Source organism: Homalodisca vitripennis, unplaced genomic scaffold (assembly GCF_021130785.1).
Source record: "Homalodisca vitripennis isolate AUS2020 unplaced genomic scaffold, UT_GWSS_2.1 ScUCBcl_8196;HRSCAF=16210, whole genome shotgun sequence".
Lineage (NCBI taxonomy): Eukaryota > Metazoa > Arthropoda > Insecta > Hemiptera > Cicadellidae > Homalodisca > Homalodisca vitripennis.
The window spans coordinates 942-28513 of NW_025784322.1; the positions used below are offsets into that span (position 1 = coordinate 942).

The 27572-nt window shown below is 34.6% G+C and overlaps 1 protein-coding gene across 1 annotated transcript in view; it reads right to left on the minus strand.

Annotated features, from left to right (window-relative positions):
• Positions 1-729: 729 nt before the first annotated feature.
• The window catches only part of LOC124374388 (DNA-dependent protein kinase catalytic subunit-like), a 40351-nt gene continuing 13508 nt past the window's right edge, over positions 730-27572 (minus strand). Inside the window, exons 7-14 of the mRNA XM_046832610.1 lie at positions 18141-18394; positions 14986-15193; positions 8299-8434; positions 5775-5979; positions 3162-3256; positions 2366-2507; positions 1981-2160; positions 730-866 (exon numbers count right to left, since the gene is read on the minus strand). Coding sequence (XP_046688566.1) covers positions 831-866; positions 1981-2160; positions 2366-2507; positions 3162-3256; positions 5775-5979; positions 8299-8434; positions 14986-15193; positions 18141-18394 — 1256 coding nt within the window. The 3' untranslated portion in view covers positions 730-830. The remainder of the gene's footprint in view (positions 867-1980; positions 2161-2365; positions 2508-3161; positions 3257-5774; positions 5980-8298; positions 8435-14985; positions 15194-18140; positions 18395-27572) is intronic.

Genomic DNA, 27572 nt, shown 5'->3' on the forward strand with positions numbered 1-27572 from the left:
ATTTTTTGAGATTATGTTATAGTAAGATTTTATTTTGATATGTCATACATTTGAACAAGACCAAGTATAAAAAATTTAAGCAATTTGTTAATGATTTCTATTGGAGGTACTCATAGAAAGGACTAATTTTCAATGAGATTTAAACATTGGTGTTTACAAAACAAAGAAGGGTGAAAAGTTAATGATGTTGATAGGACCTAATAAGTTTCTTTTTTAAAGATAAACTAATGTTAAAAGTAACTTGTTTTAAGAAATAAAAAAATCGCCATACTACTTAATTTTATATTGAGAGAAGACTTTTTGTACACTTTTCCAATAAATTTAACATTTTATTTTCTAACCATACTGATTTTAATCAAACCTTTTCACAAAAATCTTTCAATTATTGAAGTTCAAAATATTTTAAGAACAGTATATTTATTAATGTAAATATTGGTTCTGGAAGCTCAAATATTATAAAACATCAGAATGTTTTTCAATAAATATTACTTAAATCTCCACGAAACACCAATGCTATTAATAAGTGCTACAGGACAAATATTTTTGCAAGTTTTTGAGAAATGTGTTTCTTTGTTGATAAAAATGTGCTATACAATGAGTATAAACCAACTATTGTTTAACTTTTGACATATTTGAAATTTGTCACCAAGCGGTCAAAACAATTTGGAAAACAATTTCATAGACAAGTTTCTAAAATTATTTGTAAGGGAAACATTTGTATGTAAATGTACCTATACACGGCCCGTGTCTCCCAGGCGACGAGATCATCTCTGGCTGTAGGGTCAGTCTTGTTCCACTGATCCAGAAGGCGGTTAACTTTGTTGGCCCAGTCACCTGACGCAGTGGACGGTTAGTGATAGAAAGTGCTGAAATAAACAAATCAACTTTAATTGGAGAAGGTACATGTGAGTCACTGTATCTGGAATCACAGATAACAAAGAATCACAGATAATCAAGAATCACAGATAACCGAGAATCACAGATATGTCAATCACTAGATGGTTACATGTTACAATATATAACACTATGTATTAAGAATCGAAATCTATTCTCTTTCTCAGGTGTCAAAAATTCTAAAACAAAGTTAAGCATACACTATTTTATATACAACAATGGCAACTGTCCGCAATTTTAAAAGAATTAGAAGATTTAAAAGAATCCTGTTATTCTTTTAAATAATCCATTGTCAATAACAAGCTTTAAACAAAGAATAATTATATGTGACTCCAATTGAGTATCTTGCACTCGAATTAAACATTGTGAAACGGTTGTTTACAGTTTCAGATAGTTAAGTGTTACTAAATGATCAACTGATAAATTTCTTATGCGTAAAGAAAATAACTGTTTTCTGAAGACTTTTAATAACATAAGCATATTGAATGTTATGAGGGCCACAAGTGGGTATTTCTGGTTTTAAACCCAGCATAAAGTCATATTAGCTCGAAACATCATGACTGAGCCAATACTAAGGTGTTCACAAAAGGGTGTCACAAAATTCAGTCAGTGAGAGTACACATCATTATAAACAAAAATGTAATATAAACTTAGGTCAAGAAATGTCACTTTTGACTTTTGCCGCTAGAATCATTTTGTAGTTTTTATAAAAAACATTAAATGTCTAGAACTAGTAAAGCTACAGCTATGAAACCTCGCACATTGGTATTATAAAGAGGAAATTTTTTTAATAATTGTGTGATTTGCTGTAATATAAACAAAAATGGCACCTGTTGAAAATGTTGAAAGTCAAATAACAAAAGAACCAGTATAGTTATAAAAAATGCACAAGATACCAGGTTATTCTTATTCATTACTATTCTAATCAGATTTGGAAACTAACATCATTGAAGGCAATTGATTGTCGAATCTTCTGGCCTGAGACTCACGGGTGTCCATGATGATGAAGCATACTTATTTACAAATTGAAAGTAGTCTTAGTAAATCTTACACCTTAATTAATTAGTCAGTATACAATATACTCACATGGATGTCCATAATGGATTGCAAACTGAGCAGATGGTGGGATCGCAGGTTGTTGGAAAGAGAGTCCAACTGTTGCCACGTACTCAGGAACTGCAGGAGACTATTCTCGCAGGTCATCTTACTTCGCTGTACGTCATCCTTTACTATTTCTATGACACTCAGATACTCCCCCAGGTGTGACTACAACAAACACAAGAGAGAAAAGTAAATTCTGTATATAATCATTATAACTGTCTATCTTCCCTTGCCTAGCTCTGGCTATCTCCACTATGAGCCACAACATTATGTACAACTCTGATGTACATTTTAACATAATAATATTGAATATGTATTAACTTTTAATAGACACAAGATAGACGTGTAACTTCATGACTAGACATGTTACCCTGATATGTTCAGACTTCTGGTTGTCAGCCAGCCATTGTGACAAGGCCCTGTTGAAGTCGTCTGCCACAGACAGCACACTGGTGTTCTGCGTACAGTGGATCTCCGACAGGAACAGCCAGGGCAAAAGGTGGTCTTTGTTCCTAAAATCAAAAAGTAAGATAAAACATTTAATAGCATGTGTGTTTAACACATATTTTCTGCCAAAAGCAGCATTGAATAGCACTTGAAGAAATAACATTAAAAAACAAAGAATTAGATTTTCATAGTTTACACTGCATTTATATAAATTTAAAAAAAAATAAAAAAGATCTGTTAAAAGCTATTAGAATTTAACAAAATAATATGAATATAACAAGGATGAATAACAGTACAGAAATAAAACAAACATTTACAGAGATGAAATAAAAATACAAGACAGTGGAGTATGTCGTATATATATTCATACCACTGCAAAATGTAATTCAGTGTTTCAAAACATAAATAAAGATAAAATAACAACAATAACAATGAAGAGTGTAATATTTGTAAAGTAAAACAATACTTATACTGATTAAGCGAAGAAAATTTACTAAGTCAGATTCGAAACATTCTTCAATTATTGTGCATGAGTGTACAAACTCAGTTTTAAATGTATTCTTTTATCGGTGAAATAAAAATGTATGAACATAATATATTACTCACCATTAACAATTATTTAGTACATAAAATATTTATAAAATATTGTGCCACAACTACAAGTTTACTTTATCTTATCTTACTTATAATTATAATTTGAAACATAAAAGTAACATTACCAGTCATCAGTCCAAATATCATCTAGTACACCCTCCAGCTGAACTTTCTTCAAGGTGTCATTCAATTTTGTCCAATCTGACAGGTGAGCGAAGCACTGTCAATAAATCAATATAAATCAGTACAAATTTAAAAAGTCTAAAACAAAATTAATTAATAGAAATCTTACTATGTGAGTTTTTTAATGCAAAGATTTATAATTTGTGTATGTGTTTTTTTTTATGTAGCAATACAGAGTATAATTCTTAATTATGGATTTCTTTTTTAAATGTGTAAGCAATAATGTTTGTTAGGTTTGATAATTTTCTCATTATTTAAAATTAATTTATGATTATTCATTAATTTGTAAAGTTGTCACAAATCTTATTGAAGGGTGATCCCTTGCGTTGTAATTCTGCGGGATGAGATATTTTTCGACCTCTATACTGATACTTTTTTCTGGTCAAATCTAACAGACTACGGAGACATCTTTAGTTTGCCTAATCACTTTTACTAATAAATTATATTTTATTACTTTAATAGTATTGTAAACGGTTTGTAGTATAAAGTTCACTCATTCCATTTTTAAGTTTTGATTTTGGTCAATAGGATCTAGCTAACCCGAGTAAAGAAATTAAATAAAACAAAAAATATTATTAAAGTAAGATGTGGCAAATTTAAAATTAAAAAACAAACCGGAAAACATTATTAACCAGAGTGCCCAGCATTATTCTGTCACAAATTTCTGTATATTTTCGGTATTTTCCAGGATTCAAGGATCATTTGTGGCAAGCACCTATAGCAAGCATTACAGTCTTCCGGCAGAAAATAAGTAAACAATATTTATAAAATTATAAGTTAATCAAATAATTAACTGCCTAAATAGAAAAATGCAAAACAGTACTCTGCCTACTTAGTTATAGGAGAAGGGTAAGGCACTTCGATGCTGTATATTAAAGTAGAAACACAGTAGGCGATGGTACACCCAGAGTAAAACCATTCTGCTCAATATTTCAATACTGAGTATGGCATTTAAAATTTGTTTCCTATTAAAAAAATTACATTTTTATAACTCTTAATCTTTCCCTCCCGTACTACTGGAATTCCTGAGCATTAATTAAATGCATTTGAATGTTAACTAAACGTACGACAATAGATGCGCTTTATTCATGACGGCTGCCTGTTATTGATCGGAAACTGATTGTCATAATAACCAAATGCCATTTTGCACTGTACACTGGCGCATATGAGAGTTTTTTTCCATGTGGGAAGGATGACAGTGCAATTATTAAGATCTGCGCAAAAGCTCTATTCTGTGTTGGATTGCGTACTATACATTACACCTGAAAACTGTTTATAGTGACTGTAATTAACTTTAATTTGAATACATTTATATTAGGATTGTTTTTTCTGGTTTTTGGTAAATTGGAAAATTTTATGTTGTCTATTCATTATGTTTCTATACATTATTATTCATTTACTTATTTGTAAAAATATATATTCGGTCATTAAAATTCAGTTTTAATTTTCCTATTTCTTATAATAATTTTAGAAATCTTATTTCAAATAGAACTTTAAGCAAATTAACGTTATATTTGTAAAAGATAATTGCAGGCTAAGAAGAAATATAGAAATTTATATGCAGCGCTCTAAGGAATATCATATCAGAACTCTTGTAGAACAATTTCAGCTTTAACATATAACAACCTCTATTGAAAACTAGCTTACTTACTTTTATAGGCTTGCTTAATAAATCACTGCCACAAACCTTACAATTAACCTGGTTAGTGCACAGTTACGCCCCACTGGAGCTTATCACAGGTGAAAAGCACCAACCATTTGACCAAGTTAAGTTTTAATGATTCTAAAAATCATTTATCTGATTTAAAAAATAATATAAAATTAATTCAGTTGACAGAAAAAATGTAACCACACATTCGGGGTGTGAACAGGTCTTTAGGAACACTGTAATCCAGATCACTCATTCACCTGAGTGACCCGTTAGAATTGAACAGGGCTGTTACCGAATGACACATCTTAAATGATGCCATTTTAGTGCTGATATCAGCTGACTTGCAGACAAGATCTTATCTCTCATCACCATTCGTCTCATGGTTCATTGACTAGCTAACAATGTATACTGTGTAATTTCTTTCAATACATTAAAAACCACAATGGTAAAAATCATTTATTAATATAATTTAATGTTAAAAAAACTGACGTAGCAATTGCAGAATTTATCGAGACCATGGAAGTTTTATTCTTAAAGTGCATTTTAGAGAACTGAAAATTTTGAAACTAACAAAAGGTTCACTTTTCCTGGATAGTGATAAAAATGTCCTCATTTTCCCATAAAGTCCAGGCTATTTTTATTTTTCCATACACTTCCTGAATTCTTGATTTTTCAGGATTGATAATGATATCCTGATTAAAAAATGGTAAATTATTCCAATAAATAATTACTTATTAAATACCACTAGGGATTTTCATGAACACATAATTAAATTCAAAGTAATAAACTTTAATAATAGTGTGAAGTTAAAGTTTTTTCTATATTCACTAGTAGAGATAACAGTAACAAATTATTATAAAGTTTTAAACACAACTAGGAGAGCTTGTACATAAACAAGAAATACCTTGAAACAAGCCTCGTACAGAAAGTTCTCTGCAGGACTGTCTTTGCTGTTTGGCAGAGATTGGGTGTAAAGCTGCAAAGCAAACTTCCAACGCCTCTCATCCTCAACCTGCAGAGCCTCCCTCACAGAGTTAGCACACGCCTCAGCAATCTTGTCCTCAAACAGGCCTTGCACCACATCCTTTTCTTCCATACTGTGGTATATCCTGTACATGTCAATGGTAGCTATCAAGGACAAGCAGACTGGATCCTTGGATTAACTGACCTACCGGTTGTACTAAATCTCATACAGTTCATTTCAGCAAACCCGAATCTGATGTCTCATGAATGTTTGTATCAAACTAATAGTACTATATATAATCTCATGCCTCATCAAGTTGTATGTTTGTTTTATATGCATAATGTTCAGCAATTATTTCTACAATGATCTTTGTCATGTGTCTATCAACACCACATTTTGTGACTGTAACATCTGCATCTGCTTTGTCTATTTGTGTTTTATTTATACTGTACCAGAATTATTCATATCGAGTTGTACGACCTTTTTTCATATTACAACAATGTATTTCATGTTTATTAACAGCCTTTGTGATGTAGCCATTCATTTTTCATCAAATTTCCTATACACTTTGTGCCATACCATTTGTACTATTACAGGTAACTGTTCATACCACATCAAGTATTAAACTCCTTTCTTTTGTCACCATTTAATTCATATTGGTTTGAAATGTGTCACGCTACTTAATTTTATACTTTCAAATTCAATAACCGCATCCATATTTTTGTTACAATTATGCGCTACAATTAAAATTCAACTCAAAAGTTCAAGTACTTTTAAACAGTTCTGCTGTTTTATACAAAAAGTTTTGTACACAACAAAACTTAACAGTGGATCATTAAAAAACACACACTCACATAAATTTACACGTTTGCACCTTTAATTAGCGTTGATATATTTTTCTAAATATTAAATAATTTACAGCTATAAATAAACTGGGAACTTAAAAATCGTTTTGATTTGTAGCCATTCCTCACTTGAGTTGAGAATGTTAGCCTAGGTGCTGTAATAGTGGTCTGAATCATATGGATAATGGAATGGAGGAGTGAGGTGAAAAATGTGTTGGTTATGTTTGTCCCTTAAAACACTAATACTCAATCAAAGGAATCTAAAGATGGCCACAGTTTGAAGCTGAGCTGAATTAATGAATGATTATATGTATATAACATGTATATTAATGTATATAAGATGTAAGCTTCACAAACAATCCTATTTCATACCAACCTCATGTCTTATTGCTTTGTATTAAACAAAAACTAGTGAGGTTGTATGGTGAGGATGCCTATAGAGCCAGATGAAAATTTGGTAAAACTAAATTTATATTTCAAACTTCAGAGTTCATTTGGTAACAGAGAGATAAAGGGGATGGCACTTATTTATAAAGATTTTATTTACAAGATAATATTTATTAAGATTAAGATTTCATTGAGAACAGTGGTAAATATTCAGTTGAGGATAACAGTTGGGTTGTTCACTGAATATAATTGGCTCTTGGCCGTTCTGGACCATGTGTTTTTTGTAATATTCACCTTAGCCTAGAACATGAAGATACTCAGAGAATGACCAAACTTTTAAAGAAAAATGATACTACAGAACTTTTGATTAAAAATAACAATCAGTTATTTAAGCTAAGACGAAAAACAAAAGTTGCAAGCAAATTAACAAAGAAGAAAATCCTATTTATCTCACTACTGCAACTAGTCCTTATGTAAAAGGAATATGAGACAAAATTCGTAAGATAAATAATAAACATCCGTACTGTTTTTAAATCACAAATTAATCTAAGAAGTTACTTAACAAAATTAAATCCAAAAACCAGGAATCTAAGAATGTAATATATAAAATTGACTGTGGAGGCAAAAAGACTTATATCGGCCAAACATCAGACATGTGGAAACGAGGCTAAAAGAACATATTTACAATCATAAAAAAGAAAACATTGAAAAGTCTAAATTAGTTGAACATGCTATAAAGGAAAATCACCATATAAATTTTGAATCATTAAGTGTAGTTTTTAAAGAATCTTCCTCGACAAAAAGAAACAAAATTGAAATTGCATGTATGACTGTTTTGAAGGATAAATGTATTTCCCAACCTTCTGTAAATTTCAGTGAAATTTTTCTATCATTAGTTAAAGAAGAAATCCATTCAAAAATTATTAATTGCAAACTATCTTTTTTACATAATACTTTTATAATTTATAATTTCAAATAACTTATAACTTAACAACTTATAAGTTATTTTTAATAACTTATTTTTTTATTAGTTTTAAATTTTATTCTAACTATTTTCTCACAGTTTTTTTTTTATTTTATACATACGTTTGTCTGTAAACAAATACTGATGATGTCTTAACTGGCGAAAGCGCTTTTAAAATAAATTAATATTGTGGAATAAATAAATAAAAATGTCTTTTATATTAATGACCAAACAAGTTCATCTCTGCTATGACTGGTTAGCTACTCACTCTGCGAGATACACCCAGTCATCTGCATGGGCGCTACCTCGGGCTCTCTTGGCAGGAGGCTGCCTACCGCTGTTAGCCATCAGCTTGGCTTCTATTAACAACACTCCTAGAGACATCTGGTGGCTGTTCTTGCACACTAAAACACAACATTTGGCTTTGTTTTCAAAAAATCCTTTCTCTAGTCACCACACACAGTTGCATTAAGTACTGGAAACGTATTATCGTAAGCAATTAGAGCAGGGTTCTCAACCTGGGGGTCACCACCCCCCTGTGGACGTTAGAAAAATGTTGTTCCACAACGACCGTGACAGCCCCCACCATATAGTTGTAAGACCAGACCGATAACATCTTATACGGTCTCAATCAGCCAATTTAAAATATTGAATTATCAGTAACATATTTTATTTTTATTCAACATAACATTAAATGATTAATTGTAATGATTAGTTTAAGCAATGTAGATGGAGAAGATATAATTTAATATATGAATTGTAAGTCCAGGTCTGTCACTAGTGCAGTTAACTTGCAGGAAACAAGCAGAAATGTGCCGATTCTGCTGATGTAGCGTCTGGGACAACGCCACTCTGGGTGGAAGTCCATTGTTCTCAGGACAGTCATGTCGGGGTTTTGAACACGTTGAGCTCATGCGATATCGCTCGCTCTCCCGTTCTAAATTTGTATTAAGCTATAAAATCAATTTCCAATTGTTTAATAAATAAAGTAAACTGTTTTATTCAATCAACCGAGGGAGAGTTTTTATTATAATTACCTAATTAACCTGGGCTAGAATCCATCATCGTGTCTGAGATCAAACCTGAGAAATAAAAAACTAAATAAATTAAGTGTGGTCAACATCACATAATGAAGGCCAAATTTTGTAAGATTATATGTATCCGAGTGTGACGGTTTTGCGGTTAATGTTACTTTGTATTGACTAGTTATGTAAGTGCGAGAGGGTGCCACGGCACTAGGCTCGGAATCGCACTTGTGGTATTGGCATCGTCTCAACACCGCTCCTCTCCTCCTCCGAACATTGACACATCCACCGACACCTCCTCCCTTTTCAAACCACTGGACTAGATTCGAAACTAACTAAATGTTTATGTCTTAAAAAATCTAACTACATACGGAATCCAAAAGGGAAACAAGGCTACTTTATTTTTTCATAAAGTAAACGAACATATTCCAAGAAAAAGATAACTGCATGTAATGAATGTTACAGAAAACATTACTCATATGTTTTATAACAGCATACTGAACCACTAACAAAGAACAGTTACAATAAAAATTAGAATTCAGATTTATAAGAACTTTCTTACTAAACACAAGTAAAATTCTCTTTTTATCACTAAGTGCTTTACATTTCATTGTTATTTTATTTAATAGCCATAAATATAAAGAAATCCTTGATTTTACAACTAGCTACATGATTACATTAATGATAATCTATAATATATCTATACAGATATGTGTGGATGAAATTATAATTAGTCCAAAATGTATAAACGGTTTATTTAGTATTATTTATAAATTTTTGTTGCAATTAAAAAAATGGTGACTTGTTCTTGTAATGCAAACAGAACTTATATACAGTAGAGTCCCGATAGTTCGAGTCTCGATAGTCCGAGGTTTCCGTTAAATCCGAGCCAACACATGTAAAAAAATAAAATGTGATATTGACATATTTGTACAACACACTCGAGCGCATGTCTGTAAACTGAGTGCTAGGCTACTTGGAGAAGTCGGCAGCCTGACTCATCAGTGCCACTTCATTTGCAACGCCCCACCCCCATCCTATTGTCAAGGCCACGGAACATCGCACCCCGTATTGTCTAAAAATAAATCAGTCCGTTGCTCATCACGTTCGACTGCGGTACGTTTGTTCTAGATTACGATCACAGTGCGCTTACCCTTCTGTTATTTACAACGTACAGTACTTGTTGTCTAAATATTAAGTTTTAGTAAAAAAGTATTTTCCGAAGTGTTTATGTGTTCATTGTACAGTGAACTATGAGTTCAAAAAGTAAAAGAAAGTTTGTACCGATAAAAACAAAACTAGAAGCTCTTAAAAGACTTGATAAAGGTGAAACGTTAAAAAAATTAGCTGCCGAATACGGAGTTGGTGAAGTGACAGTTGGTGACTGGCGAAGGAATCGCGATAAAATTGAAAAGTTTGCATCAGAAAATTGCTCGGAAAAGTGTACTAATGAGCGGAAGTCTATGAAGAAAGCAGAGTATGAAAAAACTAGCGAGGCCCTATTTTTATGGTTTTGTCAACAAAGAAACAAAGGTTGTCCTATTTCCGGACCTATTTTACAGGAAAAGGCATTGTATTTTCACAATGAAATCAATGAAGGTGAGGAAGATTTTACGGCAAGTGTAGGATGGCTTGACCGTTGGAAAAAACGTTATGGCGTGAGGCAGTTAGAAATTTGTAGGGAGAAACTTTCGGCGGATTCCGAGGCAGTTGTTCAGTTCTGTGAAAAGTTAAAAAAATCTTATTAAAAGTGAAAATTTAACACCTGATCAGATTTACAACTGTGATGAAACTGGTTTGAATTTTAAAACTTTGCCATCAAAAACTCTAGCTTCACGGGAGGAAAAAGCTGCTCCGGGTCACAAAAAAAGCAAAGAGAGACTGACTGTGCTAGCCGCTTCAAACGCGTCGGGAAGCCATAAATTAAAACTAACTGTCATTGGCAAGTCTGCTAAGCCTCGTGCGTTTAAAAACATGTCTATTTCAACGCTTCCAGCAACTTATACAGACCAAAAAAAACGCATGGATGGACAAACAAATTTTTAAAACTGGTTTTTTAGTGAATTTGTTCCTGAAACCAAAAAGTTTTTGAAGAAAAGCAACCTACCCTCTAAAGCCATCTTAACACTTGATAACGCAGGATCAAACCCAGATGAAGGGGAACTACAATGCGATGGCATACGCACGATGTTTTTGCCACCGAACGTGACCAGCCTCATTCAGCCTATGGACCAAGACGTACTTGAAACTTTGAAAAAAAAGTACAGACGCCGTTTGTTGCAATCAATGTTTCAAACAATTGAAGGAGAGGCAACCATAAAAGATTTCCTGAAAGAAGTCACAATCAAGGGTGTAATTTATTGGATCGCTGAAGCTTGGAGCGAAATTAAACCAGAAACAATCCAGAAATCATGGAAGAAATCGGAGTGTGTAAAATTGAAAATGATGATGAAGATGACGATCTACCGTTAATAAATTTAATAAACAGACTTCCTGGTTGCAATGGGACAAATCAAACTGATATTGGAGAGTGGATGAGTAGGGACGAACAGTTAGAGACAACAGACGACACCATAGTTGGGATGGTCACAGACATGACAGCTGATGGGAGTGAGGAAGAAGAAAGTGTGCAGGAGACAGACCCGGCAATGACTCACAGCGACGGCTACGCGTCACTGGATGCGGCCCTGCGCTACGTAGAGCAGCAAGCAGAGGCGACAGCGGCAGACACGTTATTGCTTCGGCGGTGGAGAGACATGGCTGCCCGCAAACGCTGCAGTGTGGTGAAACAAAAAACTCTAGACAGTTTTTTAAAGTAAACATTGCATCTTTGGACCTCTGTACGTAATTTCTTAATGCTGGTATTTGTAATAAAAGCATATTTCTTTTGTTTGCCTTCAATTCTAATTATAACTCAATTTTTCTCAAAGTTTTCCGTATAATTCGAGTTCTTCACAATTCGAGGTACATTCGGTCCCATTCACCTCGAATTACCAGGACTCTACTGTATCTACTTTGTTGATGGACAGTGGGAAACTACAGTGCATGGAGGAGAAAACAAAATTGTTTTATCCAACCACAGTGAGAAATCTGATTAATAGACAATTCTACGGAAAAACAAAATCAGATTACAGACAGAGTTAGAACAAAGTGAAATATTTAAAGTTAAATTTTTTAACACTTTCAATCCTAGTGATACTATGGTGGCATCACGTACATGGTTTTGTTTATGTTTTTCATTATTTCGTATTACTACCATTTTTTAATTTTTACTTGATAACCTTGTCCACTTATTATTGTTTAAACATTTGTCAATATAATCTCCTGTGTGACTACACATTTTAGACACTAATTTGGAAGTTACAGTATTTCCTAGTCATAGAAAGTTAGAGATCAAGTTGTAAGCCAATTGCTTACATGCTCCTCGACTTCTTCATTGCTCTCAAAACGTTTTCCTCCCAGTGATTCCTTCATAGGCCAAATCAAAAAATCGTCAAAGGGGAAAAAGTCAGGGCAGTAGGGAGGGTGTCCAAGAGTTTTCCAGCCCATTTCTTCCAGTGTATTTCTTGTCAAAGCCGGGGTTGAGGTCTGTCGTTATCATGGAAGAGAATGATATTTCTGATGGGCACATCTCATCTTTTGTTTCGATAGGTGGCTTTCGCCGACCATAACAACTAACAGTAGTAAGTCACATTAACTGTACATAGACCATTTAGAGAATCGACCAATACAAATCTCCTAGAGTGCAAAAATATTGTTGGCAGGACTTTTCCAGCAGAGAGACAAGTTTTAGCTTTCACATGGTAACATTCCTTTCTCCACCACTCCTTACTTGCCATTGTTAACTCAAAGGTGTAATGATGTGATGACAAGTTAATGATGCACTTTAAAAACACCTCCCCTTCTTGCTGAAATTGATCCAGAAGCCTTCCGGTGATCTAAGACCTGACCTGTTTTCAGCCAAGAACCTTAAAACCCATTCAGCACTAATTTTGTTAAAAACTTAATTAATCAGTGATTATGGATTGAACACTTCTATGGCTGATATGCACTTCTGATGCAATATCTTTCACGGTTAAGCGGTGATCATGTTCAATAGGCTCTCGAAAGGCACGAATATTTTCATTTGTAAGGCTTGTTCTTGGACGTTAATAATGACTAGTTTTCAACCCGTTCTCGTCCACCCTTGAATTCTGTAGTCCACATAAACACATTATTCTGACACATTGTACTGTCCCCAAACTGTGCCCACAAATGAGTTGAAATTTCTGACGGTTTAAAACCTTTATTGGTTAAAAACTTTATGATAAATCCATTGTAAAATAGACGAAGTGACTCGGTCATGGCTGTACTGACGGTAATAACGAGCTTGAAAAATAACCAGAACGGTTCCCCACTCCCTCATAAACCAAACATCTACTCCACACAGCATTATCTTCATAATGTGTTCTAAGAAAAATAGCAAAATCACCGTTTATATTTGGTTTACCAATGTAAAAAATAAAATATAAAAAATTAAAGTTGTGGCATCACAGGCACTCGTCAACATAATAAAATACATCTATTTCATCCAAGTCATACGCATTAAATACTCACGATTGAAAGTCGATAATACGCATTAAATACTCAGACACTAGAAAGTTGATAATACACATTAAATACTCAGATGCTAGATTGTCAATAATAGACATTAAATACTCAGATGCTAGCAAGTCCATAATACGCATTAAATATTGAGATGCTAGAAAGTCGATAGTACACATTCAATACTCAAGACACTAGAAAGTTGATAATACACATTAAATACTCAGATGCTAGATTGTCAATAATAGACATTAAATACTCAGATGCTAGCAAGTCCATAATACGCATTAAATATTGAGATGCTAGAAAGTCGATAGTACACATTCAATACTCAGACACTAGAAAGTTGATAATACACATTAAATACTCAGATGCTAGATTGTCAATAATAGACATTAAATACTCAGATGCTAGCAAGTCCATAATACGCATTAAATATTGAGATGCTAGAAAGTCGATAGTACACATTCAATACTCAGACACTAGAAAGTTGATAATACACATTAAATACTCAGATGCTAGATTGTCAATAATAGACATTAAATACTCAGATGCTAGCAAGTCCATAATACGCATTAAATATTGAGATGCTAGAAAGTCGATAGTACACATTCAATACTCAGACACTAGAAAGTTGATAACACACATTAAATACTCAGATGCTAGATTGTCAATAACAGACATTAAATACTCAGATGCTAGCAAGTCCATAATACGCATTAAATATTGAGATGCTAGAAAGTCGATAGTACACATTCAATACTCAGACACTAGAAAGTTGATAACACACATTAAATACTCAGATGCTAGATTGTCAATAATAGACATTAAATACTCAGATGCTAGCAAGTCCATAATACGCATTAAATATTGAGATGCTAGAAAGTCGATAGTACACATTAAATACTCAGACACTAGAAAGTTGATAATACACATTATATACTCAGATGCTAGATTGTCAATAATAGACATTAAATACTCAGATGCTAGCAAGTCCATAATACGCATTAAATATTGAGATGCTAGAAAGTCGATAGTACACATTAAATACTCAGACACTAGAAAGTTGATAATACACATTATATACTCAGATGCTAGAAAGTTGATAATATAAGACTTTTGGACATGTGTACAACTGTTTTTATAAAATAGTATATTTTCATTCACTAGCTACAAATGCTACATATAAATCAGAAGTGTAACAATTTCTTTAAGTTCCGATTATGAGATTACAAGTCGTTATATTTATTTATCCTAATAACACAGTTCAGTAAGGTAACTCACTGAAAAGTGGCATGAACTGGTCATGGTCTGAACTGTGTAGTAGATAGTAGAGAGGTACTCACCATCAGTAATGGTGGCTGTAGGGGTAAGGCAGTGTTCAGGTCTGACCAGGCACATCTCCAGCACAGAGGCCATGAGTATAGGCAAGTGTCTGGTGGAGGTTTTCAGAATGTTATCTAGGGCAGCTGACAGTCCGGCTATATTCTCCTGTGTCTTCTCCAGTCCCTTGTACAGACACACCAGCAGCTGTCTTGCTACCAACTGGTCTCTCTGAAATGGAATGTTACTAGGAATAGGAAGAATAAGAATAATTTATCAACACAACAGAACTCAAAGGTTTTCTGGGTAAGTCAAGACATCAGTATCAAAAGTAATTATAAAAAAAAATAACAGAACAACTGTATACAATAAAGCATACAATTTAAAGATAAAACACAATAAATTCTTATAACAATTTTAAGTTATTCCTACTACAAAAAAATCGGTGTAATCGAGACATGGGTATCACGAGAGCCTCGTTGAGACTGTAGAAAGCCTTCCCGATCAAGTAAGTCTTTAAATAATTTTTGAAACTGTTTACGTTTGTTTGAATTTTGATTACATTTGGAAGTAAATTGTAGAGGTTAGGGCCAAAATAAAAAATTTAGTTTTTGAAAAGGTTGTCTGAAACGGTCTTAAATTAGGTAATTTCCGTGCCATGTGTTCAGATCATGATTTAAATGTGGAAAAAGATTTTTATTTTGAAAAAAACAAACATTGTCGAATGAAAAATGAGAAGAGAGGCCAAGGTAAGGATCTCGCTGGATCGGAAACGCTCTCTACAGCTCTCATTCCCCAGATGACCCTCAACGCTCTCTTTTGAAGAGGGAATACTCTATTAAAGTTGATGACGCTAGAAAATCCCCAAAATATTATTCCGTACCTCAGCTTTGACTCAAATAAGCCTAAATAACCCAGTTTACATTATTTTTCTAACAAACGTGACAATTGTTTCCTTTCAAACTGTTAAAAGCTGTTTGGACTACCAGGTGTGAGATTCCTACAGAATAGAAACAATGAATTAACATCAGGGAATGGAATGGAAATAACTATAGTAATTCATATTTTACTTTATAATCCTTTGAAATACTTGTTAAAATGTCTTCTAATTCACATTTTATTTGCATTATTTAAATTATAAATACATACAGTAAAGTAAAAATAAAATTAAGGATGTCCTATTTTACCAAGCAAAGTTAGGGCTAAGAAGCCCTTTCTAACACAACCTGGGGATCAACAGCTTAAAGGCGACTTCCGAGCCCAACACAACAATGGACTGCTTGCAAGGACAGGATTGCTCAGTGGTCACCCATCCAAGCAGCAGCCACACTCGGCATTGCTTAATTCGGTTATTTTACGATAACATTATAAAGCTAATAAAATACTATTAAATTAAACTTATAGAATCAGCAAAATTAATTATTTACAACATGACTTATTTATTTTGGAATTTTAAAAATATTTTATAAATGTAAAGGTTAATGGTAAAAAATAATATGACACACTATACCTAAATCGACCTCAATAACCAACTGAATTTTGTTTAGTGTTACAATTTATTGTTATCACTGATTTTTTACTCAGTGATAAATACAATTTGATAGTAATTGATAAGAATCAAACAAAATGTTCAAATCATAATAGAATACGTTGTGCATTAAAATGCAAAGTAAGTCAGAAGTGTTAATTAGTTCAATGAATTACTAATGAGTTACTTGTTAACAGTATGACAAACTGTGTAAGCAACTTAGCACCAATTTGATAGCTGAACACTCACATTGAGTTGAGTAGTTTTAACTACTGCTTGTTTCTTTAGATAATGTTTGAACACTGACGTGTAATGGAACACCCTACAAGTAAATAGGAGAATTTGCTTGAGTATTTCAAATGAAATCCACATTAATAGTAGGATTTCGATCAGGGAGATGACGTTTGGAATAGCAATACTTTACTATGGGTCAGAAACAGAAACTGTCTTTATTCTATGTACATATCACATCATAAATAGTGTTGTATCAATAAATTCATACTTAAAGAAATATTTGTTAAATTTTGTGTAATTAATGACATTGTAACATATTGACCTTAACAGTTTTAGAATTGTATATACGAGTGCTTAAGCCTATTCTTGAATAACTTATGCCGTAATACTCTTGAGTGTTTTAATGGAACTTAGTGCTTGTATTACAGAACATTGCTCTGTTAAAATATTGACTTTTTAAATTCCAATGATGATACAACATATTATTATTTCGGCATCAAATATCAGTCTTTCAAAACATACTGAACTGGAAGCAAACAAATTTACTCATATTAAGAAACACATACCACAATTAATTTTTAAGTTTTTTTAATAAATTGAGTATATTACACGAAGGTATATAGCAATATATACTTTTAAATCTTTTTTGAAAATCTCAAAACACCAATATTGTTGTGATATTTAAAAAATTCATTACTGCCATTTCAAAGGTTATCATGGATACTAAATGAAGTTGCCAATCCAGTACCTACAAGAATGGAGTAGAAAATGCCAATAATGAATAATATAATATCTTTTTGTTCCTTAATATTTTGATCTTAAAGGAAATTCAGGTACAGCAGAATCACACAATTTTTATCCTAACTTAAAGAAAACTTACTTAAACATTTATAAGCACTTGACTGAATGATATAATTGTATTACGTTACTGTCATTCGAATAAAGTTTTAAAGTAGGTAGGTATTGAGACGTAAATTATACAAATGGCAATGTTACTGATTCAAAAGTAAAATGAACTGCACATCCAACTCCTTGGATATTATCTTTAGATCCTATTTTTTATATGGATATTAGCCAAGCAATCTAGACATCAAACTTTAGATCTAAGTTAGAGATAGAGCAGATTCAAATCCTGTCTGTGACCGTTGTACTTTCATCAGTAATATGGACTTTGTACTGTGCCAATTCTCCCCCTTATTCATTTTGATAAGGTCCTCGCACAGATCAGTGATCCATGAGGACTGGCACAATAAGAAGGTTTAAAAGGGAATCAGCTTCTCTCCTTAAAAACAGAAAAAACTTTTGAGAAGAACGTTTTGTTTTTTCATCTTCCACTAAAATTGTACAAACAATTTTACTTTTTAATATATCAATAGATTCCTATTTTCAACAAAAGTGTGTCCATACTACACCCACCCTGGCCAATGTCTGCAGAGCTCTGATGACACTGCAACGTGGTATTTCAATGTCAGGAAAGTCACCCTTCCGATATTCTCGAGTGAGTCGCACCTCTCCCTCCCTCCGTTTCACTCGCTCTGCCAGCAACCGCTCCTGCCTGTCCGCCTTGGCCGTGTTCTCCCTGGCCATCTCACGGCCCACCTTGTACTGGTCCTTCAGCAATCTTTTGCGTTGAAGTATCGGTTTTGGCGACTGTATCTGTGAGCCTCCATCTGGTAATCATAACAGCACTTGATTTCACCTCAGTTTAAACGACACTGCTGCATGGCATGATGTTTAAACAAGGAGAATGGTGTACATGCTAAAATATAATTTTAAAAAATTTAATTCCATTTTTTATTTATCTTGAATTTATGCTAACGGTAACAAGACGCGTGTCTCAGGGATCTTTTTTGGGCCCAATCCTGTTCATAACTTTTCAAATAGTTCTTATCAGTAAGCCGATGTGTTCACATCGCTTATCAGTTCTTCGGTCTAAGGCTAAGTAGTTTGTTTTAGCCTGCCGCCTGGCTGTCCTTACCTGTTCGCAAGTTACTTTTTTGAGTTATTGTGCTGATTGAAATCAGTTATAGCTGTATACAACTATTCATTTGTTTTATTCGTCAGTAGATTTATAACTGTGTTACTCCTGCTAACTTATTTCAAAAAGTACATGGTTGAAAAATGCATAAGGGAAGTGTTGTGAGGATATCAGTGCAACTACTAAGGATGGTATAAAGTGTTCAGACTGTACTACTGTATGTCATCTGAAGTGTGTAGGAGTTGTGACACGCAACAAGAAATGGAAGTGTGAAAGTTGTACGGTTGAGTGTACATCTAATAGCAGCAAGACAAGCGAGTCCGGGACTGCGACTACCAGTTCAACTATACTAGACGCTATAGCGGCTTTCAGGAAGGAAAATAAGGACAGGTGGGACAGTAACAATATTAAGTTAGACGAAGTGCAAGCAGAAGTTAAGTGTTAAATCAGACATTAGCTCTTTTAAAGCTGAATTTTTAGAAGTCAAGTCTCAGTGTAGGGAAGCTGGTGAAAATGTTGACACTCTAAGAAGTGAGAACAAGAAACTGACTGAAGAGCTCGCTACCGTGAAGCAAAAAATGCTAGACTTAGAGCAGCATACTAGGAAGAATAATCTTTTGATCTCCGGTGTGCCCCAGTGACACATAGGGAAAACTTGTACGAGATTCTAGGAAGTATTGCACAACTACTTAATGTGAGCTGCAGGGACGTGGACATCTCCACTGCACATCGACTCCAGGGCAGGAAAGGGGACCGAGGACCACCGTCCATTGTAGTGTGCTTTATCTCACAAGATGTGAAAACGTCCTGGCTATCGGCGAGAAGGAAGAAGGGTTCTATGACGGCACAAGAGCTAGTAAGTTCCTTCCCCAACATCCCAATCTACCTCATTGAACATCTGACGCCTCAGTCAAGAGCCATCTTCAATGGAGCCAGAGCTCTCGTCAAGCGAGGGAAACTGTTTACTGTCTGGACTTCCGACAGCAAGGTGATGGCAAAGCTGACACCTGATCATCGTCCCTTCCGTGTCAGGGACCTCCAGCATACTGCCCAGCTAGAGCAGTCAACAGCAGCCCAACATCTAGTACCGAATGTCTCACCACCTCCCGCTACCACTGTGACACAGCCTCTTGTCTAGATCTTCTTCATGGACTTAATGCGGTAAATAGTTAATTTTTTATCGTTATTCTTCTTTACTTCATATTATTGTACAAACCATTTTAAAGTATTTTGTATGTATTTTGGTTATTTAGGTCTGTGTTATACAGTATTTTTTTTTAATTAATATGGTTAATTACTTATAGGAAAATTAATGATTACATATACAGCCGCATAAACAATATGCTAAGAATTTTATCTAAGCCTTGCATTTATTATTATTCTAAATAACCACTAAGTGTTTTAAAAAGACAAAAATCCTCCTTTTCTAATTACAGGCCGATCTCATTACTTTCGACCCTCTCCAAGCTTATAGAGAAAAGTGTTAAGCAGCAACTGTAAAATTATCTCTCACAACATAATATAATTGCTGATGTTCAGTATGGATTTAGAGCTAACATAAATACATCACATGCTCTGTTTGACATTACAAAGTTTATTTCAAGTCAGATTGCGTTGAAAAAGGGGGTGCTGATTACATTTTTAGAATTGGCCTTTGATTCTGTTGACAAAGCAAAGCTTATTGCAAAGTTAGATGCAGTTGGTGTAAGGAGTAAAGAATTAGAGTGGTTCAGGAGTTACTTCCAGAATCGGCTTCAGGTAGTTTCTATAAATGGAATCAAAAGTGACAATGCTGGTGTTGATTTTTGAGTTGTTCAAGGAAGCACTTTGGGGCCTCTACTTTTCTTGATTTATATCAATAATGTCTCAAAATTAAATGTCAAAGGAAAAATATTTTTGTTTGCTGATGACATGGCTGTTGTCTCTACTGGCTGCACGTGGGACGAAGTTTTGAAACATGCTTCGGAAGATTGATCAAAAATTGAAATGTGGTTTGACCATAACTCTCTTACAGTAATGTTTGTAAAACTAAATATTTGCCCATCGTTACAAGAAATCAAGCTGATCCTGGCCTTCGAACTTTGAGGATGCATTCCTGCAGTGATCCGCTGTCGAGCGTGTAGACCAGTACAAATATTTGGGTGTTATCATTGATCATAAACTCTACTGAGGCCCACATGCACAGTATTTGAATAAAGCCTTAAGGAAACTTATATATGCATTTTCACAGCTTGGTCAGGTTTTGACGGTGGATCAGTGCAGAACTATGTACTTTGCCTACGTGCAGTCGGTGGTACAATACGGTATACTGGCATGGGGTGGTGCTCCCGCTGCCATCTTGGAACCACTGGCAATCACACAGAGAGCAATAGTAAAAACTATTTTAAAAAAGAGCTATAGATTTCCTACTTTATTACTTTTTGTGAAATTTCCTGTGCTTAATATAAGACAGCTTTTTATTAAAAAAATGTTATAATTCATAAGAAGTAATAAACAAATTATTTTTACTGAAACTCATCATCGTTATGCAACAAGACTCAAAGATAATTACGGTTATTGCATTCCTAGATTAATTCATAGTTCTGAATATAGTAATTCATTTTATCTGGGCCAAATACTGAATCAAAATTTACCTAACGAAATTAAAGAAGCAGAGAGTGACAGCGTCATTGTATATAAGCGGAAGGTGACAGCATGGTTACTTCATGTTGGATGGCGGGCTGCAGAGGTGCTGTTGTTGTCACCTTACACCTAAATTACCAGTTTAAAGCTCTGTTAATGAATTGTGGTATGACTATTGGTTATTAATTTCATTTTTGCATAAAACTTGGCACCTGTCAATTTCAATATGTAGCAATTAATTTTTATACGTGGACCTGCTTTTGTTTGTTAGACAAGTTGTTTGTATTAGTTCTAATCCTTTCTTTTCAAAGTTGTTAGTATTTTACGTTATACTTTTAAAGGAATTTTAATTTTATTCTGCCGTACATTAATATGGCTTGTATGTAATGGTACGTAAATTTAAGAAAGAACTCTTCTCAGCAACTATGACCTGTAGTCTTGCTGGGAATTTTCCATACGAATAAGCTTTGTTTTTCTTGTATATACTAAGTATGTGGAATAAAGTGATTTGATTTGAATATCACTCAAAACGCTAGTGCCAATACTATCAGCTTAATGTATGCAGATGATACAACACTACTCATAAACAGCAACACAGCAGTTAGTCTTCTTACAAGAACATCAAACAGCTTAAAAGCAGTCTTCAGATATTGCAGAACTAATGACTTAATCTTCATGGACAACCAAGTACAATTCTATCGTATGACAGCGGACAGTAAATTAACTTGGAATGATCACATAAACCAACTACGCAAGAAGGAGTGTAAGTCGTCAAACACATAAAATTAAATGGGGGACTGAAAACTGCAAATTGTGCGTTTGTTGAAGCTCACCTCAGATATTGGTTTGCTCTTAGGGGTGGCTCGTCAATAAGAGATCCTAACAGAATTCTACTCAGAATCTGACCTTCATCCTCGCTAAAGCTGCAGACAATCTTTTCAATCACTTGGGATTCTCCCCATCACCGCTCTTTGTATAAAAAGTTATTCTTCACACTAAAAACTTACGTCTTCCAACTGGGAAAGAGATACCTAGAACACACGGAAAGCAACCGACTACATGCTTCAGGGTAAGAGAATGAGCATAATGGTACTACAGTTGCCTTCCCCCAGGGTGGCGTCTGACCTTCTCTCACTAAATAGATCAATGTCTTCTCGGGTTATAGGTCTGATTACGGGACATGGTCACCTGAGGAAGCATCTTCACAGAGTGGGCATCCCTCAGGAGGATCCGCTCTGTAGAATGTGTGATGAGCAGGAGGAGACTGCTGAACACCTTTTTTGGACTACAAGGAAAGTTTAGGTGCAGTAGTAGAGGACAAAATAGGAAATGTAAATACAGTCCTAGAATGGTTTGAAGGAAATTCTACAGCTTAATATAGAAAATAATAAACAAGAATAAATAGTTTTTTATTGTTGTATTTTTAAAGACATGAAGCCTATGAAACAACAGGACCCCTCATATTTTGGTGAGAAACCAAAAATTGATGTATGATTTTGCACTTAATCCAAAAAGGACAGGTATATCTCATTAACCGCACTATATTTGTTTAATTTGTATGTTGCCTTGGTGAGTCCCTCAATAATTTGTTTTACAAATGTATGTTTTGTGTTGTTTGTGAATGATTATTGACTGTTATAGTTCACGCTTTGCACTAGTGTAACGACCCGAACCCAATATTAACAATAATTCAAGAAATTATGCTTTATTTGGTTTTATAAAAATTTCATTCATTTAGTAAAATTTAACTAAAGACATAATAATTGTAAAGTGTACAGCACTGTTGAGGAGGTCAGCAGTAAGACTGCTGACAATGCAGAGTCAGCACCTGCGTGTGCTGGGAAGCGAGTCTAGTTCAGGCCTCAGACTCGTAGACATGTAACTCTCTGTCGCCCTATTATAAAATTTTCTAAATTCTTTCAATAATGTAATTCAATACTTTATATCATTCAGAAGTGCTCTCCCCTTTTTAAACAATGTAAATTGTGTAATTCTTATAAATTAATCATCAATAAACAGAGTTTTTAAAATTCAATCGTTGTTGCACAAACTTTATTTCTTTTTCCGGAATCATCCGGTGGTGGCAGCGGATACCAATTAATCTCCAAATCGGTCGCGTTACAGATTTGGTGGCAGCGGTGGGATGATCGCGTAACCTTGGGACAATTTAACTGTACAGTTGATTGATTTCCCGCTGCCGAAGTGACCACGTGAACATCAAAATTATTTAAACAGTGTAATCCAGTGTCAAGTATAGTTTTAACAGTTAGGAAAAGTGTTTCCAAGTTGGATTTTTCAAAATTTTGGAGTAAAAAGTGCAACAGGAAGACGATGGAATTGGATAAAGGAATCTACACGTGAAGACGCCAAACCGAGAAAGGATGCCAAGAGACGACGCCATCTTGCCATCTTCATCACGTCACCAGCCTAGGAGACGGAAGCGGAGCAACCAACCAACATCGTGTGTGACGCCGACAACAACCAACATCATCTGTCCACAGCCTCTAGCAACCATGGCAGTCACAATGGCGGCGATATTTGGTGAGCCTTTGTTCACGTTCAGAAATTAAATAAATATAATAAAGAAACATTGGCTATACTTTTAAACTAATTTTACCAAATATTCTACGTTAATTATATAATAAAATAAGACATAGAAATAAGAGAGAATAAAGGTGCTGTGGTGTAATAGTGAATGCAGCATTGAATGATAGCACAATTTATTATTAATTTTGTGATCAATTATTAAGTAACAAGTAAATTAAATTAAATTACTCTAACATGGAGTAACAATGTGTACTTCAATGTCAGGTCGTCACTTCCAGGGCACCTATTTCTCATTTTAAAATTAAGATAAGAATACTTGTTAAATAATATTCAGGAATTGCCAATGTTTCTAGATAAAAAAATTAATTATTAAATCTTTGTAATGTAGAAGCACTCTTTAAAAACAAGTGTAATAGCTTTGATAAAATTAATATTTTGAGTTTAAATAATTGTTGTTATTAAGAAATATTGATGTTTTAAAATTAATTTGAATTTGAAGTTAGACGCTATTCCAGTGCGTTATTCAAAATCTATACGTCACATTAGTATACTTGTACTGTGTAAATCGATATTGTTAATTGATTAGGCATTGCTAATCTACTAATTAGTTTCATATGATGTATATGGATTATTATTACTAACATCAATTGATGATGATTGATTGATAGGATTGGGTATAGATAGGCTATCAATCATTGATTGGTTATCAGAAAATTTATTTTGATAGAAAACTTTTGGGATTTTGAAGAAAAAAATAGTATTATTAGTCATAAATTCAGTCGTATAGTCGAAATAAAACTTCGTAAAATTTTGTAGAGTTTCCTAAATTAAATGTTAGATTATTAAGATCATTATAACAAATCAACAATCATGAGTTCTACAGTAACGTTTGAAGGAAAAAACCATTGAATTTCAAGAAGCTTTTGATGCAATTTCAACCAAAGTCAGGTCTCTTCAAGACTGCATAGACGAAACCATCGCGGGAAATTCTGTGCTGAACAGAACAGAAATGTCACCATCCGCTATGGATATGACAATCGGAGCAACAAGCAGACCATCATTTGAGCTAGTGTCTAGCATTACTCCCTACGACGGAGAGAGAGCCGATCTACTCATGCCATTCTTCGACAGCATTCAAGGCATAGGAGAACTGAGCAATTGGAACGAAACACAAACATTACAAGTATTGAAATTAAAGTTAATTGGTAGTGCACTACAGTTTTCAAAATCAGATGAAAAATGCAAAAACGCCACAACACTTAAAGAAATTAAGTCTGCTCTAACAGAAAGGTTTGGAGACAGCCTACCAGATCACTATTATTTTGAACAATTAGCTAACATCAGACAAAATAAAGGAGAGACCATCGAACAATTTTCTGACAGAGTCAAGAGGGTCAGTGACAAAACACTGAGAACCACCAATAACGAAGAAGTAAATAGAGTATTAAGAGAAGAAGCTGACCGAAGAACAATGGAAGCCTTTGTCAGAGGACTCTACGGAGAAATTGGCAGACAAACAAGGATTAAGTTTCCAAAGAATTTTAGAGAAGCAGTGACTACCGCAATAGCAATAAATAACTTAGAAAAAAGGCCAAATCCATTTGAAGAAAAACCAAGGAAAGTTTTTGGAAACAATTTAACAAGTAAATGCTACAATTGTGGAAAGATAGGACACGTAGCAAAAGACTGTAGATGTAGGAACTCTACAGACAGGCAGATGAAGGAATGTGGATATTGCCGTAGAAAAGGGCACAGAGAATCAGAATGTAAATCAAAGGCAAACTCCACACGTCCTCACTGCAGCTTCTGCAAGAAGCAAGGTCATACAGCTGATAATTGCTGGGCCAGAACAAAGAACACGGGTAACGAAAGAGGTCAACCTTCAGGAAGCGGTTATAGTTCAAGAAACGCTCTACCGTTAAACTACAGCGGGGAACCCAGAAGCGCCGCTGGCAACCCCGTGAGGAAGTAAATCTGAACCTACACAAGATAAGGTTTGGACAGGCGAAGAAAAAACCTAAAATTGCATACATCACTGAGCAGGAAAACAACTATGAACTACTAGCTCATGGAACCATTGGGAGTGTCAATGGGCCAGTCATAATTGATACTGGGGCACAAATCTCGATGATAGAGAAAACGGTCACCCAAGGACCTATCTCACCGACTGATGTTCGTGTACATGACATCACAGGAGCCATAATGCACACCTACGGTCAAGTAAAACAGACTATAAAGCTAGGAGACACAGAAATGATGTGTACGTTCATAGTAGCAGACTTGCCTGACGATTATATTGCAGTTATAGGGTATGATGTGCTTAGGTGGAAAAGAGCTGTCATTGATTTAGAACGATATGTCTTAAGTATTGAAGGTTGTGACGCAGTCAACCTATACGAACGAGACAAAGAAACTACGAATGATTGCGTGAGTGGACTTGGTATAGCCACCAAGCGAACTCAAACCTTCCAAGTAGAACCCGATCGCTCAATCAACACGCAAGTGAAGCCTAACGAAAACGAAAACTTGCCTGAATATCTTCCAGCCTACTGCAGAACTAACCTCAACATACCTGCCCGTTCAGAAATGTTAGTACAACTAAAATTGGGGAAAAATGTGAAACAACGAAAGCAAGAAATTGAGAACAAAGTTGTAATTACAGAACCAGCACTCGTAAAAATTCATGGAATTTATGTAGCCAGAAGTCTAACTACAGTAAGAAATGGAACTTGTTGGACGAAAGTAGTTAATACAAGCCCAGAAGATTTAGTAATGTACAAGAACACTTTGATCTGTAAATTAGAAGAACCTCATTTAAAACCAAAGAATTCGACAGAACCAAAAAGGGTCAACACAGTATCTAAAAAAAGCGACGAATTCAGAAGAAAAGTAGAAGAAAAGATAGAGCATTTGAGACCAGAAGAAAAAGCAAAGATTAGAAACGTACTTCATCGATTTGGAAATTTGTTTAGCCTTGGAGGAATTGAAAATTTAGGATGTACAGCAAAAAGTAAGCCACAAAATTAACACAGGAGACCACCCTCCCATTAACAAAAGGCCATACAGAGTGCCGCATGCACAGAAACAAGTGCTACAAGATCTGATAGAGGAACAACTAGATAAGGGAATCATAATACCGAGTGTATCACCATGGTCAGCACCAGTGGTCATAGTGCCAAAGAAACCTGGTCCAGATGGTGTTGTAACTCACAGAATGTGCATCGACTACAGAGATCTGAACTCATGCACAGTACCAGAAGTTTATCCTTTACCAGATATCCACGAAACACTTGACATGCTTGGTGGAAGTAAATTCTTTACTGCACTAGATATGAATTCGGGATTCTTCCAAATTAAAATGCATCCTGACAGCCAAGAGAAAACAGCTTTCAGTACTCCAACAGGTCATTATGAATATACCAGAATGCCCATGGGTCTTATAAACTCCCCTGCAGTTTTCCAGAGGTTGATTGATACCACTTTATCAGGACTGAAAGGAAAGTCTTGTTTACCATACATGGATGACATCTTAGTCTACAGCCCGACAATAGAACAGCATGCACAAGATTTGAGTGACGTGCTAGAGAGGTTTAAAGAGGTAAACTTAAGTGTGCAGCTAAAGAAATGCCAAATTGCAAAACCCAAAATTAATTTCTTAGGACATATAATCACGAATCAAGGAGTAAAGCCTTGTCCGAAAA